The sequence below is a fragment of the Triplophysa dalaica genome, chromosome 3, assembly GCF_015846415.1.
Source record: "Triplophysa dalaica isolate WHDGS20190420 chromosome 3, ASM1584641v1, whole genome shotgun sequence".
NCBI lineage: Eukaryota > Metazoa > Chordata > Actinopteri > Cypriniformes > Nemacheilidae > Triplophysa > Triplophysa dalaica.
In genome coordinates, this window is record NC_079544.1 from 20056852 (window position 1) to 20074560 (window position 17709).

General features: G+C 40.6%; 3 protein-coding genes and 3 non-coding genes across 9 annotated transcripts in view; 1 reads left to right on the forward strand and 5 right to left on the reverse strand.

Annotated features, from left to right (window-relative positions):
* Positions 1–97: 97 nt before the first annotated feature.
* Positions 98–6807, reverse strand: acsm3 (acyl-CoA synthetase medium chain family member 3). The gene is given in 14 exon segments (XM_056744698.1): positions 98–749; positions 843–962; positions 1129–1228; positions 1321–1448; positions 1552–1653; positions 1729–1809; positions 1912–1952; positions 1955–2034; positions 2163–2242; positions 2366–2522; positions 2652–2795; positions 4760–4967; positions 5147–5354; positions 6309–6807. Coding segments are annotated over 14 exon segments (1776 nt in total). The 5' UTR covers positions 6537–6807; the 3' UTR covers positions 98–650.
* A 219-nt stretch (positions 6808–7026) lies between these two features.
* Positions 7027–17265, reverse strand: ncapd2 (non-SMC condensin I complex, subunit D2). The gene is made up of 32 exons (XM_056744643.1): positions 17142–17265; positions 16638–16757; positions 16480–16555; positions 16264–16322; positions 16000–16175; positions 15381–15526; positions 15123–15250; positions 14900–15023; positions 14640–14787; positions 13986–14183; positions 13764–13898; positions 13163–13250; positions 12882–13074; positions 12679–12797; positions 11948–12148; positions 11587–11761; positions 11414–11498; positions 10912–11048; positions 10327–10459; positions 10174–10249; positions 9881–10084; positions 9642–9802; positions 9445–9553; positions 9222–9345; positions 8992–9147; positions 8706–8883; positions 8515–8609; positions 8355–8435; positions 8079–8262; positions 7808–7964; positions 7613–7723; positions 7027–7264 (listed from the first exon to the last, which is right to left on the reverse strand). Exons 2-32 carry the CDS (start codon positions 16753–16755, stop codon positions 7185–7187), a joined length of 4155 nt encoding a protein of 1384 aa, XP_056600621.1. The 5' UTR covers positions 16756–16757; positions 17142–17265; the 3' UTR covers positions 7027–7184.
* On the reverse strand, positions 10529–10841 carry LOC130418570 (small nucleolar RNA U85). Its single transcript, XR_008906379.1, has one exon. It is a non-coding gene; the product is annotated as a small nucleolar RNA U85 (small nucleolar RNA).
* On the reverse strand, positions 14254–14539 carry LOC130418569 (small nucleolar RNA U85). Its single transcript, XR_008906378.1, has one exon. It is a non-coding gene; the product is annotated as a small nucleolar RNA U85 (small nucleolar RNA).
* The window catches only part of ece2a (endothelin converting enzyme 2a), a 54159-nt gene continuing 51185 nt past the window's right edge, over positions 14736–17709 (forward strand). Inside the window, exon 1 of one of the 4 annotated variants that reach the window (XM_056744738.1) lies at positions 14736–14811. The gene's annotated coding sequence lies outside the window, so the exon portion shown is untranslated. Of the gene's footprint in view, positions 14812–17132; positions 17453–17709 lie in introns of those variants that run through there. The other 3 variants (XM_056744737.1, XM_056744734.1, XM_056744736.1) reach the window with 3 other exon arrangements.
* On the reverse strand, positions 15606–15935 carry LOC130418571 (small nucleolar RNA U85). The gene has a single exon (XR_008906380.1). It is a non-coding gene; the product is annotated as a small nucleolar RNA U85 (small nucleolar RNA).

Sequence of the window (17709 nt, forward strand, 5' to 3'; positions counted from 1 at the left end):
TCACTTTTGGGTAAACTTTCCCTTTAAAATAAGATTGAAATTGAATGTTTGCCTTCATCATAATGAATTTAGAAAGATGTTTGCACTGATTTAAATGTTTACTTCTTTGTTACCTTAACAAATGATTCAAATTTATAATAGAGATGAAATATCATTAAAAAAAAAAGTAATATTTGGGCTCCCGGTCTAGCTGTCTTGAGATGTTTTGTGCTTAAAATTGAATAAACATGAGGTAGGAGCATTATTAAACCATTACACTTGTTAAATGTATATTACAGTAGAAGTAAGTAGTGTGCTCTGATATGGAGTTCACACGTATGAAATGTTTCCCCCTGCAGGTAAGCAGCAGGACTACAACTTTTGCTACCAGAAGAGAGTCTAGACATCAGTGCCATAACGGTAAGATTCATGTAGTTTAAAAATTTGTAATACAAACACACAAATCATGATCGTAGCTTACAACCCCACTGTATGGAGGAACAATTTGAGAGCTCTTTTTCTGTCAAAGAAACATACAAACACAAAATATGAATGCATATGAAATGCATGTCAACAAATGTGCAGCTGTGTATACTTGTGAACGTTGTAAAACACTTGGGAATATTACATGTGTTGAGGTGGAATGATGTTAGAATATTCTGGTAGCATTTTCAGTTTAAGCTTGTCTTTTGTTCCCATTCCTTCTTCCTTAACTCCACGCGCCTTATTTTCCCGCTTACGGTCTTCGGCAGATGATCCACAAACTCAATCTGACAAGTGTATTAATAAAACATTTGAATATCAAAATTCATACACTTGTGTATCAATTGATTGAAATGATTTCTGACAGTGAAATGAGTTACCTTGCGTGGATATTTGTAGGGCGCTGTGACACTCTTAACATGCATTTGCAGTTCCTGGATAAGTTCTTTTTGGTCATTCATTTTAAAAGCTGCTGTCAGAACTACGAATGCCTTCACCACCTAAAACACAAAGCAGAACTAAAATCACTTAAGTCATTTTGATTCCAGTATTTATTACAATATTTTATTGTTTTCTAGACCTTAGTTTATAAAGACTGTAACGGCCATGTACACATCTTTCAGTAATATTAATGGGCCGGAATCAGTATTGTGTTGGTTTTGGTACCTCTCCTCGAACCGGATCAGGGCAGCTGACCACGGCAGATTCTGCGACAGCTGGATGTTCTATCAGAGCATTTTCCACTTCAAATGGGCCGATGCGATACCTGAGACACACAATCAAAGAATATAAGGTTAAACATCATTTAGAATAAACATTCATCATTAACATCATCATTATCGGATTAGAATTTGGTACCCCGCAGAGAGAATGACATCATCAGCTCTGCCAACAAACCACAGATATCCTTCATCGTCCATCATTCCTCTGTCACCTGTCAGGTAAAAATCACCACGGAAACATTCTGCTGTGCGCTCTGGCTCCCCCTACAGCAAGAATGGAGTAACAAAACTTAATTCGGTTAAAGGATGTTAAAACTGAACAACACTGTTAGTGTAGTAAAGTGAAATCATAAGAAAGCAGTAGTACCGTATACTCTGTAAAGAGAGAAAAAGGTCTGTGTGGTTTTACTCTAATGGCCAGGTTTCCCTCCTGTCCTTGTGGCACGATGATGCCATCTTCATCCACTACCTTCAACCAATACAACAAAAAATTTACAAATCACTTCGCAGGAAATATTAAACGCAATATTTGCTGTTTGGTTACCTGAACGTCATATCCAGGTGCCGCCTTTCCAAAAGACCCAGGTTTGATCTTCATGCCTTTGAATGTGCCGGCTATTAAAACCTGAATGGAAAGCAATTTTTTACTACGATGGATGTCTAACATGACATTGTGGCTACATAAGTGGAGATCAAAATTTATAGCTTTTTCTCATATCAATTTTACAGTCTCCGTTTGTCCATATCCTTCATAGATGTGTAGTCCGTGAGCTCCTTCCACTTCCACATAACCTCTGGGTTTATGGGCTCCCCCGCACACAGACAGTGTTCTAGCGCCTGGAGCCAAAACCTGTCAGAAACCACAGATACAATGAAGATCATAGCTAAATTATACAATCAAGAGTCTTACTACTTTTTAAGATGAGGTAAGAAGCATTAACTTGTATCAGGGACATCAGAGCACAAGTTCCTGGTTACCTGGATTTGTCCTCCTGTACAAGCATTCGATAGGCTGTTGGTGCCGTGCAGAAAGTGGTGAAGGGATACCTGGACAAAGTCTTTCAAGACGGCAAAATAACCATTGCAATTACCCAGCAAATAGAAGAGGGAAGTGATTGTAGGAAACACAAGCACTTCTTCATAAATGTACTATTAAGAACTGTCATGTGATCTTCATGTACCTTTAGAACTGTACTGGTGTCAAATCGTGGCATGTGGTGAACAAACACACACGCCCCCTGGATCCATGGAGCAAACACGCTGCTCCACGCTGATTTGGCCCAACCCGTGTCTGACGTGTTCCAGAAAACATCCCTTTCCGTAAGATCAAGCCAGTATCTTCAAATAAACACTGAAGTTAAGTACTATAATATTTATAATATACAAAATACGCACATTGTACCTTTTGAATATTTTCAAATATTCATCATTTAACTTTAAAACATTCAAAATGGACAATATTCAAACCTGCCGTTCACTGTAAGCCCAAGGCCAAAACTACAGTGGCTGTGTTGGGTCATTTTAGGAGACCCGGTTGTGCCACTGGTAAAGAAGATAGTCATGGGCTCCTTGCTCCTGGTATTCACGCAAACATGCTCATCTGACACCATTCTAAAAAACAAACATAATGCTTGATCTTAATTATGTACTCAAGTTTTATTAAATTATGTAACCAGGGCTGTGTTACCCAAAAGCATTGTTTTTGCAAAACAAAATAAATAAAAATCACAGTACAATTAAAATTTGAATGACAGAACATTTATAAATGAAGTAAATAATAAAAATATATATTATAGGCAAGTTATTGGTTCTAACAAAGGATGCCTGTTTGTTTGATGGATTGCTGGATTATAGTTACTCACAAGTAAAAATGTTATGTTTAAAAAGAGAAATGGTCAAAATGTTCACTTGGTGGTTGTCGGTGTCTTTGTCTTTCTTCTGCTGCGGTTGTGCAGCCATTATTTTCTCTTTGAGCCAATTGTGATTATTATTTTAAAGAACTATGTGATTAAAGGTTTTCAGGCGGTTACAAACCTTATTTATTAAACACTGCCTATCATATGTTCCAACAACTGCAGAAGGCAATACTTAAAGAAACTGAATTCCTGATTTGCTGAGAAATTGGATTGATTAGCTCTTCCCTTTATCATTGTCTAATTGAAAGGTTCATATTTATAATTTCCAAACTTAGGGCTTATTATTAACTGAGTGCTGGTAATGTATGTGTACAATAAAGCAATAAGCCCCAAGAAGCAGTGGGTTACAGTGTATTTTATATAACTGCTAAGAGCGTTGTGACGAGACTGCTTCGCGTGGCTTATTGCTTTTATTTAACGGTTATTCCATATCCGTAGCAAAGTTTCATAAAATAAAGTAAATTAAGTGATATTTAGGCTATTTAACGTGGTCAGCCATTATAAATAAGGGTATTTTATAATTGCTTAGAACTCTGCTCAGCCGATCAGAATCAAGGACCAGAACTGACTGTTTTATAAAAAACATTTTGTTTGGACCTAGAAATGTGTAATAAAACCTTTTTTTCCCCCTAGAACATGCAAAACACATTGCACAATTGCAGTAGATGTAACAATCCGTAAGGTATTACAAGTTGCACAAAAAATATGTTATAAACTGTTCAGTTCTGGTCCTTGGTTCTGATTGGCTGAGCCAAGTTCTAAGCTGTTATAAAATACCCCTATATATAACGGCTGACCGAATTACATAGCCTAAATATCATTAGATTTATGTTATTTTCTGAAACCTTGCTACGCATATGGAATAACTGTTTCATAAAAGCAATAAGCCCCGTGAAGCAGTGGGTTACAGTGCATTTTATAACAGTTAAGGGGGTTTTAGGCACTCCAAAACGCCCTAGGCCGTTATAAAATGCACTGTAACCCACTGCTTCTTGGCGCTTATTGCTTTATTAAACAACAATAAACTATATTCAGCTACCACATGCGCATCGGGTGAAAATAATAAGCCTAAACATTTCAAAAACAACCGCGTGCTACAAAAACGAGCCATTTCATCACCTGTCAAACGAATAGCGACTAGGAAGTAACACTTAAAGCACTGCTACGTGCAGTCATGTTAAGTGCATTTTTGGTAAACGCACGAGAAAGATGTCTTCTCCCCCAAATACTGTAGCTCGTGTGCCTCATTTGAGGAAGACAAATCAGACTAGACCATCTGACCAATCACATCATACTAGGCTAGCGGATACGAGGGGATTAGACAGATGAATCGCGGACATGTCATTTGAGAGTCAGTCAAGAAGTAAATGTTAATGACTAAATGTAAATGCAAGTAAGTTTGGAATAACAATTATGAAATAATAGTGTTTTACACCTTCTATGTAGATAAACTTGTTGTTGGACACTCCATAAACCAAAGTAGGACCTTTAAAAATCCCAAGTTATGTTGTCTTTAAGTGCCAAGATCCCTTGTTTTCGGGAAATGCAGCCCTGGTCATCACACCTTAAAACTCTCTGAATAACCGTAAGAGAATGACATTGTCTGAAGAAACCTGCTTGCAGCACATGCATCTCTGCTTTTTGCTTTGCATCACTTACCCCATCAGTTGTGTCATGTTGCCCCAGTTGTGTCTGGGCCTGTGGGATAGCAGAAGCTTGGTTCTGAGCGACGGGCAATCCTTAGCCACTGAGTCCAGAAGCGGAGCCAAGGTTTCATCCGTGATCACACACTTAGCCCCTGAGGCCTGCAGTCTGTGGCGGATATCTCGAGCCGTGAGCTGATAGGAGCCAGGGATAAGAACCGTACCTGTGTTATGACACGAGATCAAGCTGAATAACAACAGAATAGACAACAATGCACAAGATGAAAAACACAATCAGAAACATAGTGTGCTCCCAGGGCCATTTGGTTATTAAGCTGTTTTTTCTGTAGGGTGAAATTATAACATTTGATTATTTTTACTCGAGCAGTTTTTAAGCCCATACCAGTTCTAATACACGCTACATTGACCAACCACCACTCTGGAACTCTGGGTAAAATGAGAAAGACACGATCCCCTCTTTCCAAAGCGCACACCTGACACAGAACATTTGCCAGTCTTCTAGAGTGAAAGCCCAGCTCCTCAAAACTCCATCTGACCTCCTCAATGTCATTTACCCACCACAGAGCTGGAAGAGAAGACCTCTGTCCATTCTAGAAAGAAACACATGGCAAGAACATATAGGCAATATGACAATGCAACGCTTAAACAAACGCTGGTAATGTGAAATAATAAAATGGTTTACAAATTAATAAAAAGTAATACTTAATAATAATTTGAATAATTACAACAGCGTGAACAAAAGGAACATATGGCGCGAATACGTGTTTTCTGTGCCTTTCGGTGTGTTATAAGTTGCCAATGCATGTATTAGACATGTTATATTGCATGTTATATAGACATGTTATATTGCAAAAATTAAAAGTGTAGGAGCAAAAGATGCATTCTATCTAAAAGCGAATTCTCACCCAGACCTGCCTGAAACGCTTCGTGTAACCACACCCCCACAAATCTACATCAGTTTGTGGTATGATGTGACTAAGACCGCCCACATGCATGTAAGGTGGGCATACCTGTTGTGCAATTTCTTTGCAACCTGATGTTCCAAATATGGTAAGAGGCGTTACATTTCTGTCACACGCTTGCAGTATTCGACCAATCACTACGCACTGGTTAACTGGCCAATCATAGCACACCTCGCTTCAGAGTGATGAGCTAAGTTTAACATTTGCAAGTTTCAGAGAGGCGGGAAAAGGAGATACAAGATAACATTAAACCGTGTATGCTCATTGTATGCATTACATCTAAAACAAACGATAATATTCGTTTTAGCCTTGTCACATGACCACTTTAAAGCTTTTATAAGTACATCTGGCTGCAGCCTGCTGAACGGTGTCGTAGCTACACATGGTGCGTGACTTCACGTGTCGTTCCGTCCATTATTGTTTCACTAACACTCCAGTTTTCTAATAATTAATGAAAATGTCAAAATATTATGTCATATAATTTCATTGCAAAATGTAAATCAATACACTTTTAGTTTCGAGTACAAAGACAATCCAGGACAACTTCTACGTAAGGTAAATTCTAGACACATATATTAATACCTTTTCCTTCATTTCCCACTGCTCGAGCACGTCTTTAGCGAAATTATAATGCAGAGGAACTGGAGGGTTGTAGCTCCGTCTCATGCTCTCATAATCGCTGTAGTTTTTCGGAACTGTTGACTTGGTTCTGCATATTTGCAACCCTCGTTCGCCACAAAACACTTCATTCTTGCAAACGTTTGTCAAGCGTTGATTTAATAGAGCTTTACGAAATGCAATCAAATACATTATCGCCGATTTATGACGCTGGAATGAGTGATGTCAAGTTTAGCTTTGAGTTTTCTCCTGAACAATACTGGACACAGCGGACCAGCAACTGTTGCTCAACTTGCTCAGAGTCTGAGCCTTCAGTCGAGATCTTCAAGAATCTCGCGTTAACGTTAAACCTTTGTTCGACTTAGTGCACCAGCAAACGCTTTGCGAAATATCAGCATGTTATTCATATAGGAGTAATAAATGCGTGTCCAAAAACAATTCAGCTCCGTGAAGACCGACACTAACGTTAATATGTTACTTTCTTGAGAAAATTGACCACTTGCAAAACTAAAGTCCCACATATAAACCCCTAAGAAATACAAGACTTTTTAAATAAGGAGAAACCTCGGTGACTTTTATTCTAAATACAAGGTGGATCCAGTTTTTAACTACGTTAAAGAAAGCACTCAAACAAAGTCTACAAGGCAAAGTTAAAAATGAATTTCTTGATATGTGGAGTCAAAGAATCAGAGTCAGTTTTCGTGGTTTAGAACCTGTTTTATTAAAAGCAATTAAACGAAAGGATGACAAGGCAACTAAAACATTAAAAAAGACAACATTTACTGAAAAAATGTTATATGCATAAAAAGATATAAAAACAAAGGAAACAGAAGAGTGCTCTCAGTGTCTGAGTCGAGTGCGTCGTGTGCGGGCAATTGGTGTAGTTACTTTAGGAGTCTCGCTTTCAGCCATGACAGCATCTGAAACAACCAATCACAACAGAGAAAATCATTGATAAAAATCTATTGCCTTTAAATAAGTTAAGTTTCTTACAAGAGAATTGTTCAGCACTATGCAAATACAAGGTACAATGGAACCCTTAACTATTTAGGAATTGCAATCAACCAGACATCAACCAAATCACTTTAATTTCGGATTTCAGCCTGACAACACCTGTTCAATGTAAAAAAAAATGACCATGCAGTCAAAGAATTTCTGCATCTTTTAGCTTTACATTTTTCATTGTGAAACCTATTATACAGCTCTTAGTCTCAATATAATTGTAAGAAAATATACCTCACAAAGAGATAAGTGTAAAAAAGACTGACCCTCTTCCTGCTCCTCTTCATCACTGCTGAAGGTTATGACAGGCTTTTGGCGTGAGCGAGTTGTTTTTGGGGTCACAAGATCACTGTCATCTAATTTAGGTTTACCCCGACCTGAAGGATAAAGACACAAAACAACGAATTTTAATTAATTAGATTTTTACTTATTTGCGGAAATTAATTTGCTTTGATCATCACCTCGTGTGGTTTTCCGTTTATTCTTTTGCGGCTGTGGTGTTTGGAAGTTTTGGCTCTGCGTGTCTCCCACCTGCGGTTGGCTCTCTTCGCCCTCAACATTCTCCAGCCCTTTAGTGTGAACTGCTGTCAAACGCTTCTCAAAGTCTTCAACCTGCGCCTGTATATGCAACACAAAACGTTTACCATTAATACAGTCAAAGTCACCTCTGGTTTTGTGTATATACAGTATACACATTTGGCTGGGACTGAATAAGATGTCATGGTCCCGTACCTTGAACTGCGGTTTGGCTCTGCGGCGGAGTTTGGCCATGATGGAGAGAAGGGGCTGATAGACTCCAGGCTCAGTGAGTTTATCGCTGTAACAATCCCAGCATTCCTGCAGCTTTTTAAAACCTCGCTCACACACTGACAAAAGAGACAGAGACGTGGCCAGATCTGCCCACTGACGCTCAGTCCTGCAGACAATTACATTTGCTTGTCACTATAGTGTCATTTTCATTATGCACATCTTTGGCAAGCTGCTTTATGCAAAGTGTGCGTTACTCACTTTGCAGTCCTGAACCGCTGACAGAGCTTCTCCACCAAACTCTCTGTCTGTCTCTCCTTGGTGATGTAGGAGAAGAGTTGCCTGAGACAGAAATAGAGTGTTTGTTTTTAATCTGTGATTTAGGCAAAACTTTGCAGCAGCTGCATAAATGATTTCTCACTTCATGATGGTGTTGAAGTCTTCCTCCTTTATCCCTCTCTCAGGATTAGATAATCGGCTGATGATGTCTGGTAGCAGGTTGTAGATGGCGTTGTCCTTGAATAAACAAGATCATTTGAACTTCTCTCACACTCAATCTAATGCTTCTCAAGATGAATAGTTTGGAATAAAGGAACCATGAGAGACACTTACCTTGGCAGAGAGTTCATTAAAGAAGTTAAGAGCGAGGCTGGCAATGTGCGTCTCCGGGTCCAGCAGGAGCACGGCTACCTCACTGACCTGACCTTTGACCTTCATCACATCCTTCAGCACCAGCTGGGTCAGAACTGTGATGGCGGTCAGACGAACAGATGCATTCTCATCACTTAGCCTGAGGACAAACACAGAGTTGTGCTTATGAAATGTGTGGTTTTGGTAATAAGAAGTGGGCTTAACTGACAATACATTCAGTTAAAAAAATGTGAGCTTTTTTGTCTACCTGGCATAAAGGTTGGGTGTCCATGGTTCCAGGATGTTTGGGAAGCGGACTGTTAGATCACCAAGTGCGACAATGGTGTTGGCTCTGACGACTGGAAGTGGAGATTTCTCCAGTACGGTGAACAGCAGACGGATGTTGTCTTTACAAACAGCTGGACTGGAGAAACACACAAATGTTAACACAAAGCTACAGAAACAGAAGGCATGCTGTGTTTGCGAGTGTTAAAATACCTGATCATCATGTACTGAGACAGGGCCAGGCAGGCAGCAGTGGTGAGTTGAGGATGAGAATATTTACCTGGAGAGCTGCAAACCTTCACCAACAGGGGCAGAAATGCACTCAGCATGTTCCCTTCTACAGAAAGAAAAACATGAATCGAGTCAGAGTTGGAGCAGAGATGAATTAACTCAATCAAAAAAAGAAAAATGTTCAATAAATGCTTCAAAAACTCACCAGCGAGTAACTCTGTCTCGCAGACCTTACGGATAAACTCTGCCTCCGTGTCCTCAGCAGAGGCGCCCACCAGCCCAAGCTCCTCCTCCACACAACTGTCATTGGCCCCCTACCAAACAATATATAAATGAGTTAAACATTGCACAGTGCAGCTCTAAAATGTGACCATGTAGAAAACCAGGCCTCCATTCACAAACCTTTGATTTGCTGGCAGGTGCCTTCTCTTTCTCCTCCTTTTCTTCTCTCTCACCTCTTCTTCTGCGCAGCTCGGAGCTAATGCTTCTCTCAAGGTGAAATATTTGCCAGAAAGCCACAGCTCCACAGAGAGACAACACCTGGGCCAGACTCGAACAACTCACTAGAGCAAGAGAATATCAGGATGAGTTTGGTAACAGAAGATTCTATCGTCAATACGTATCATAAGATTCCACCCTACCTTGCTCTTCAGTGCTCTGAGACCCAGCTTCCTGCACTTGTGATTGGTTGGGCTCTCCACCATCTGTGACCTGCTCCAATAGGAGACGAGCAGAACGCTGAAGGAGGCGTGAACACAACTGGTCAGGAGATTCGGCCAGGAAGTAGATGAGACGAACAGCCTGTTCCATGAAGGTCTGCCAGTGTGGGTCGGACTGTACCACTCCTGTTGATCAAGTGGTACAACTTTAGGAACAAAAGGTGAAATTTAAAGCAAGCATATGAAAAGATGGGACAAAATGTAAAAACACATACCATCAGCAATGGCCTGTGACAAACAGCAGAAAAGTTGATGGTCCACAGGAAGCCTAAACGGGGTCCCTTTGGATTGCTAACACAGAAAACAAGAATACATTCAGTACCAGTATATTAAACCTGTGAGAGGAGTGTATGTGTTTGCATCCTTACCCTCAAATGATCAGTTATGTTAGCAATGGTGATGAGTGTGTCCCGTGCCAGGAGATAATCTTCTGCAACCTTTTCTCCAAGAGCGACGGTACAAAGTGTGTCCAAATTACTGAGCACCACTTCCCTCTCAGCGCTAAAGAAACAAACATAAGTGTTAGAACTTCATTTATCATTTTATCAATTTGGGAGACATGAACAAGAGTGCCCTCAGATTATTTAAGAAGCAGTTCACTGCCCACTGGATATTACAGATAACCAAGTCTCGTCCTGTATCCACACACACACACACACACACGCACACGCACACGCACACACACTGACCACCCCTTCCATCTCTCTCTCCTGCATTTCTTTGCGGATAAGATAATGGGAGGGGCTTTGTTTAATGTAGGCAGGCCCTTACAGCAAAGCAGCAAATCTCCACTGCCCAGCCAAGATTACCAGCCAATAGGAAAACAGGAGAGCTCAGGATCTTAACCAGTGAGATCACATTCGCCTTGGTCTCATCATTGGGCAAAGCAATCCGACAAGACTATAAATAAGCTGCAGTTTGAGCGGCAATGTAAAGAACCTCAAGTTTCTCACCGTGCTGCCATGCCCAGCAGAAGCACTGCAGCTCTCCTGTGAAGTGCTGAAGTCTCTCGTTTCCTAGAGAATCTCTCCCACAGAACCTGCACGACTGAAGTCTGCAGGGCGCTCTCACTGCTGAAAAACTCTTGCACCTGCACAACAATTAAAACTATTTGTCAAAGCAAGGAAGTGTTTAACTCTTTCTCTGCCATTGACGAGTTATCTCGTCATTTAAAAAAACGTTCCCCGCCAAAGACGAGTTATTACGGCAATCAGTGTTTGTAGTGTTGTACAGCAGGTGGCGCAGTTACACACCTTTTGAAAAAGTACAGAATCTCTGAACCTAGAATATATATAGTTTATCAGTTTTTGATGATTGTTCAGAGTCTGATCTGGGTGGATAATAAATTTATTACACAAAATTTTGTGAAAATGTAAAAAAATGGCTGGCAACGTTTTTTTAAAAAGGCTAGCGGGGAAAGAGTTAAGTGGCTCGTATAAGGGAATAGATACTCACAATCTCCTCCAGACACTGAACGGTCCCTAATGAAGCATCGACTATCAGTTCTGACAGACTGTCCACTAGAGTCTGAGCCTTGGCTCTGAGGAACAAGCAAACAAAATGTTATGAGCTACAACAGTATCAAGATTCAAGTGTTTCTTTAGTCTTGAGGAAAGCACGAGTTGTACCTGGTGCTGTCACCGTGGGGGTTGAGGTACATGCGTCTGTAGGCTTGAATGATAGCATCTTTGACGGCAACGTCAGTGGACCAGACCAGCGGCAGCATCTTTCTGACCCCACACACAGAGTCGGCCACACTAAACTCAAACGCTGTGACGCAAAACTGCACAGCCTCCTGGACCACTGAGAGAAAGAGACCAATCAGAGAGGATGCCATTTTCTATATTGTTGATTATTAGCTGCATTTGTCAATTAATTTCTCATTTATTATTCAACCAAAAGTGCAAAAAGTCCAGATTATGAAAAATCTGCTTAAAAAAAGACTCTGTTAATATTGGTTACCAATAAATATTTCATGATAGTAATTACCTGTAGTAGTTTTCCAGTAAAGCATATTGTTAATGTCAGCGATTGCTCTTTCCACCTGTAGAGCGAAGCTCTCTGTGTCTTTCAAGTACTGAACCAACATCTCCTGCTTCTTTAGTTCACTCTCTCTTCCCTCCGTTGCTTCTTTCTGTGGGGTGGATGGAGCATCACCCACATCTGCCTCAGGTGCCTCATGCTCTGGGCCTGTGAGGAGAGAAAGAGGTGTCAGTCCCTCCAAAACACAAGAGGTGACATTTTTGTACAAAAATAAAACAAGGGGCCCGACTGACCAAAAGTTTCACTTTTAAAGTAAATTTCAGTTTACAGTAAACTTAAAAATATTTTTTTTATTAATTTGCTATTTTCCACCGCCTCGCCGAATCGTTCTCGCAGGGCCAATAACAGAAATCTGTAGATTGTAAACACAAACCGTGCCCTGACGAACCAGGCTCATGTGGTAACATAACTGTACCCTGTTACAAAATGGTTCGGCGCAATGGTAGAAAAAGCACCCCTCAATAAATCTTAATCCCAATGTAAACTTCAGTTTTTATGCAAACCCTGGCATAAAGCATTCTCTTTTTAAATTAGAGAGTTCACACATGGTATCAAGCATTGACTGTACACATACAGGCTCACGTAGACAAAAACTAAAAGTATACTTTGGGCTTTAGAGTTAAACATCTGTGCCACGACACATTAAACCAGTATTTGTTTTGATTGAGTAATGTTACCCTTGAAGAGTGATGCAAGCGTGTTTATGAGGGATTCGGTGTTCAGATTAGCCAGAGCCGAGAAAAATGGAGAATCGGGGAACAGAGAATGAGCCCGTACACACAGAGCAACTGCCTGCCTATACACATAAAAACACACAAGTTTAACACCACAGTCTTGTTAAGGGAAGAACATTTATTTGTGTTTACTCAGTCACATGTACCTGTATTTGTTATCTCTGAGGAACTGTGCGATTTGGACAGCAGTGTCTCTGTCGCTTCTCTCTTTGTCTCCACCTGCCTCATCTTCCTCATCATCTCTCTCTTCCTCACTGCTGGGCTCAAGATGAGCTTTCACTGTCATTTCCACCTCAGGCTTCATCGCATCCCAAAGATCAGCTGCAGTGATCACTGCAACTACAAACAGAAATGTTGAACTTCACAGATGACAGTGTTTTAGGTCTTTGAGAAGATATAACTGAATCCACTAAAAAGAGATGCTTACCAGGTTCTTGTTCACTCATGGTTTCTCTCATCTCTTTTAGTTTGCCTGTCTCCTTTTCCAGTGGCTTCTTCAGGTCCACACTGCTCAACTACAGATGTCAAAATTGAGACAAAAAACAACATATTATTTGAAAGAATCATTAAAGGGACAGTTCACCCAAAAGTAAATATGTATTTGTTCTGATGAACACAGAGAAAGATATTTGGAAGAATGTTTAGAACTACAGTTATATGACCCCATTGACTACCATAGGACAAAAAACTTTTGTTTGTTCTGTTAAACGCAAAAGATAATATTTTGAAGAATGCAGGACAGTTGTGCGGCACTTTTGACTATTAATTTAACTTTCCTACTATGGTAGTCAATGGGGTCTTTTGGTTTGGTACCAAGCATTTGTCCAAATATCTTTCTCTGTGTTCAACAAAAACTCATTTTATGAAGATTTGGAACGGCTTGAGAGTGAGTAATTTATGACAAGATTTTAAGTTTTGGGTAAACTATCCCTTTAGTTTGCCTTTGGGTAGACAGATAAGTGTATAAAGTCTGTAAGCGCTGTAAACACACTGTGTGTACAGACTGTTTAAGTTGTGCTCGGTTGTACCTTGCAGCTGTAAGGGTTGTGAGCAATGAAGGCCGCAAGCAGCTGGATGGCACTCTTACACACATTGACTGATTTATCACCAAGGCGACCAACAGTCAGCTCCATAACCTCAGTGTACCTGCACAGCGGCAAAGCCTAACGGAAACAGAATTATGTCTAAGTATCTACCCATAAACACACAGCATTTAATAAATAAATGTAGACAGATGACAAAACAAACACCTTGCTGTTGACGATACGCGTATAGACCTGCAACACACGAGCTCTGACGTGCGAGTGTGCATCATGGATGTGCTCCTGCAGCGTGTCCAGGAATCTGTCTCTGTCCGCACGAGCCGAATCATCGAGTTTATCGCCGGTCAGAACCCGCACCAACACCTCACCAAGAACCTCGCAAACGGCCACACGTAAACTTGGACTCTGTGCGTACAGATGCAACTTTTAAATTCCAGACAAAAAAACAAAGTTCTCTAGAAACCACAATAACGTTTGCCCTCAGATTACCAAAGAGAGCGCTCAATGCCCACAGATTTATTCCAGAGAACTGAGACTCAACCTGTGACCCTTCACATACGCACACTGTGAGCTCCCCTTCTTTATCTCCCCCCATTTCTTTAAAGGATTGAAAGAGGGATGAGCTGGTTAAATGTAGGCAAGCCCTTACAGCAGAACAGCAAATCTCCTCTGTCCAGCCAAGATTACCAGCCAATGGGAGCACAGGAGAGCTCAGCCTCTAAATCAGTGGGCTCATATTCGCCTTGGTTTCATCACTGGGCACTGATATTTATAATATCCCACACGAGTTGGCTAGCACTAACATCTGACTGCAGGTAATACCAGAAATATCTCTCAGTGCATGAAAGAAACGGTATGTACCTCTCCCTCCAGGTGCGTCAGCAGAACACTGATGTTGGGGATCATGGCTTCAGGTGCCAGAGTGCTGAGTTCAGACAGAAAGCTGGAGAAACCCTTCACACCTGAACCTTCTCTGGCTAGCTCCTCACTCGACTTCTGGCCAATTTCTCTGAAACCCACAACCACAAGAACGGTGAGCATTCCAGCAAACACACACATCCATTTCCTGAACAGCATTCTCTGTAGCAGTAGCGTTTATTTAATACACCTCTTGTCCTTACCTCATGATCTCTCCAACAATAGATTTAACTCCATATTCTGAGCTCCAAGCAGACACAGCCTGAGCACACACTGACGCCAGTTGCTCAAAGTGCTGCAGGAGCTGAATCACTCTCACACAAGCTCCTGCGGAACACAAACGCAAGTCTTAGTATACAGCAATATATTCAGGGCATTCTTTTATACGACAGATCAACAGAATAGTAAATCCAATGATGAACTCACCCAACATGTGATTGTATTTCTTCACCATGATTCCCAGCACATGGATGATGGCATCCCTAGTGGATTTGCTCTTCATGTGGCTTATGGTGGGATTTTCCAGAAGCTTATAGCAACAGCACGTCACACAGCTATGTATGTCAGATGAGCAGTTTAATATCAAAACAATCTTATGTTATACTGCCTCAGTTTACTATCCAGTGTAAATAAGATAAATCACCAAAGACAGAGATTAAATCCAAGTGTAAAACAGCCTTTTACCTGACAAACTCCTCCTCTACAAGAGACAGACTCCATAGTGTCCGTATGTCCAGTTGGAGCAGCTGAGTCAAACACTGAAGAACCGTCTCTCTCTCACTTTCCCACTGTGCAAGACCTTTTCCAGCAGCTTTATCCTTCTTCCGACCCTAACAGAGAACAGGAAACGGAATGTTTAGAATATTGATTTTGTGTAAATCACATGACAAGCTTGTCACCATCTAATGTTGCCCTCAGATTACCAAAGAAAACATTCACAGCAGGTAGGCCTAAGAGACGCATGACTCTTTGCTAACTGACACATTTACACGCACACCGACAGACGGGACATACTCAACACACATACGCACATTGTAAGCTGCATTTCATCCACAATGATCCATTTCTAAGGGAAGATTGTGTTTTCTTCTGAATGGCAGCTGATATTGCTTTGGATGGGCCCTTACAGCAGTGCAGCCAATCTTCACCGCACTACCAAGATTACCCATCAATCAGAGAGCTAGAGAACACAACGCCCCAGCCATTCAGCTCGTATTTGCCTTAGTCTCATCATTGGGCAACTTTTTACAGAATTTTTGTTTGCCATTAACACATGATCACAAACAGTGTAACTTGAATGTACCTTGATGGGTGCTGTGACAATAGTCTCCCTATAGGAGTCACTTTCAAGGATCTCAGTGAGCTTGCAAATGAGAAAGACGCTCATCTTCACAGTGTTGAGCTGTTGTTTGCGTTCCGCGGCTGACAGAGAGGCAGACATGAGGATGGTCGGCAGAGAGACAGACATGCCTTTAACCACTGAGAACAGAGAGCGAACAATGGGTTATGAGAGATGGTTTTGTACGATTTGATTGAAGTTGAAAAAGCACTTGTTAGGGACAAGAACCTTGAATCAGCAGTTCAAGGGTATCTTCTTTCACCGCTAAATCCACTGTGCGGCAATGTCTACAAAAGACCAAAAAGTAAGTGACATAAATTTGATCTGATTTCATTATTGCAATCCTGGCATTCTGATAAACGTCAATCATTTAATTAATCTACAAGGTTCTTGATTTAAACATTGTTTATTGATGAGAATGCTGAGTGATGAGATAACACTTACCGAAGGACACTGTACGCGGTGTCAAAATGCTTGAGGATGCACAGTGGTCCATGACTTCTAAGGGCTGCTTTGAAACCTAAACAAGAAACAGAGAGCTGTAAATTACACCAATATCTGCAATAACATCATACTTGTTCAAGATCTCAGAATATACTCACTATTGAGGTGAGAGGGAAGCTGTTTAGCAGACAACACATCTTGAACCACATACTGGTTAACAGCTCCAGACTTTACAAGATCATCCAAACAAATCGGCACAATAAAATCCCACGACATAGCTGCACAAACACAATGAACGTTATGCGTAACTTACATTGATAAAACAGACATACAGGTACACTAATAGAAACTGTTAGAAATAACCCAACATAAATGCACATAGAAAAGCCACGTATTTCAATAATATCTAACACTTAAATGATGTACTAAATTATCATAACCACAAATGTTAGGTAAATGTTTTGCATGTGCTGATCCAAAACAAGGAGAGCTAAAATGCTACGCTAACTCTGACTTAACAGACACATCTTAAAATCCGAAAAACTCTTCTGTATTTACGTACGTCAAATAACATATCAGATAAACCCACCGTTGAGCAGACAATAAACTTATAAAGACAAAATACTTATGATGTGAATCCACAGAGCTCGGGTCGCACTTACTCAACGGTCGGAGTCGGAGCTTTGAATTTCACACAGCGCGCCAAAGGAAGTGCGTCATCAGGCCGCCCCACTCACTCACGCTTATCCGGTCAGTGGGAATCGTAAAGCGTTTTAAATCTGAATATTTGAGTTAAATGGACTGCACTTACAGGACCATCATCGTTAGCGAACATAGAAGAACAATGTATGCATATGAAACCGTTTAAAGCTGCGAACGGTGCGTCAGTGCTGGTCAATCATGTGGTTAGAAAGTCTGAAAAGAAATCTCCTGATGGGCTTTCAGGGAAGCAAACGAACGTTAATAAATAGTGGTAATTGTCTAAGGAACGTTTTTTATTTGAATTTTATTACTATAACTTTTTTTACAATTTCGCAATTTTTCTGAAAATACGTTTCTGAACAACCGGAATATTTCTGTATAGAAATAAGATAAAGGGAATGATAGAAAACATGTACATTTTAAAATATATTAAGAAGGCATTAAGACCTTCACCCTTCACTTCATGGGTTTCATTTAACTTTTATTTTGACATGACTGTGTTTAGTTTGTAACGTCATTTATGTTCAT

Excerpts from the sequence above, each read along its gene's own strand:
- ncapd2 (XM_056744643.1), bottom strand. The coding sequence starts at position 16,755 with ATGTCGTGGGATTTTATTGTGCCGATTTGTTTGGATGATCTTGTAAAG. Across the intron at positions 13,251-13,763 it reads ACAACCCTTACAGCTGCAAG|TTGAGCAGTGTGGACCTGAA; the intron begins GTACAACCGAGC and ends TGACATCTGTAG. Across the intron at positions 11,762-11,947 it reads TTACTGGAAAACTACTACAG|TGGTCCAGGAGGCTGTGCAG; the intron begins GTAATTACTATC and ends TCTTTCTCTCAG.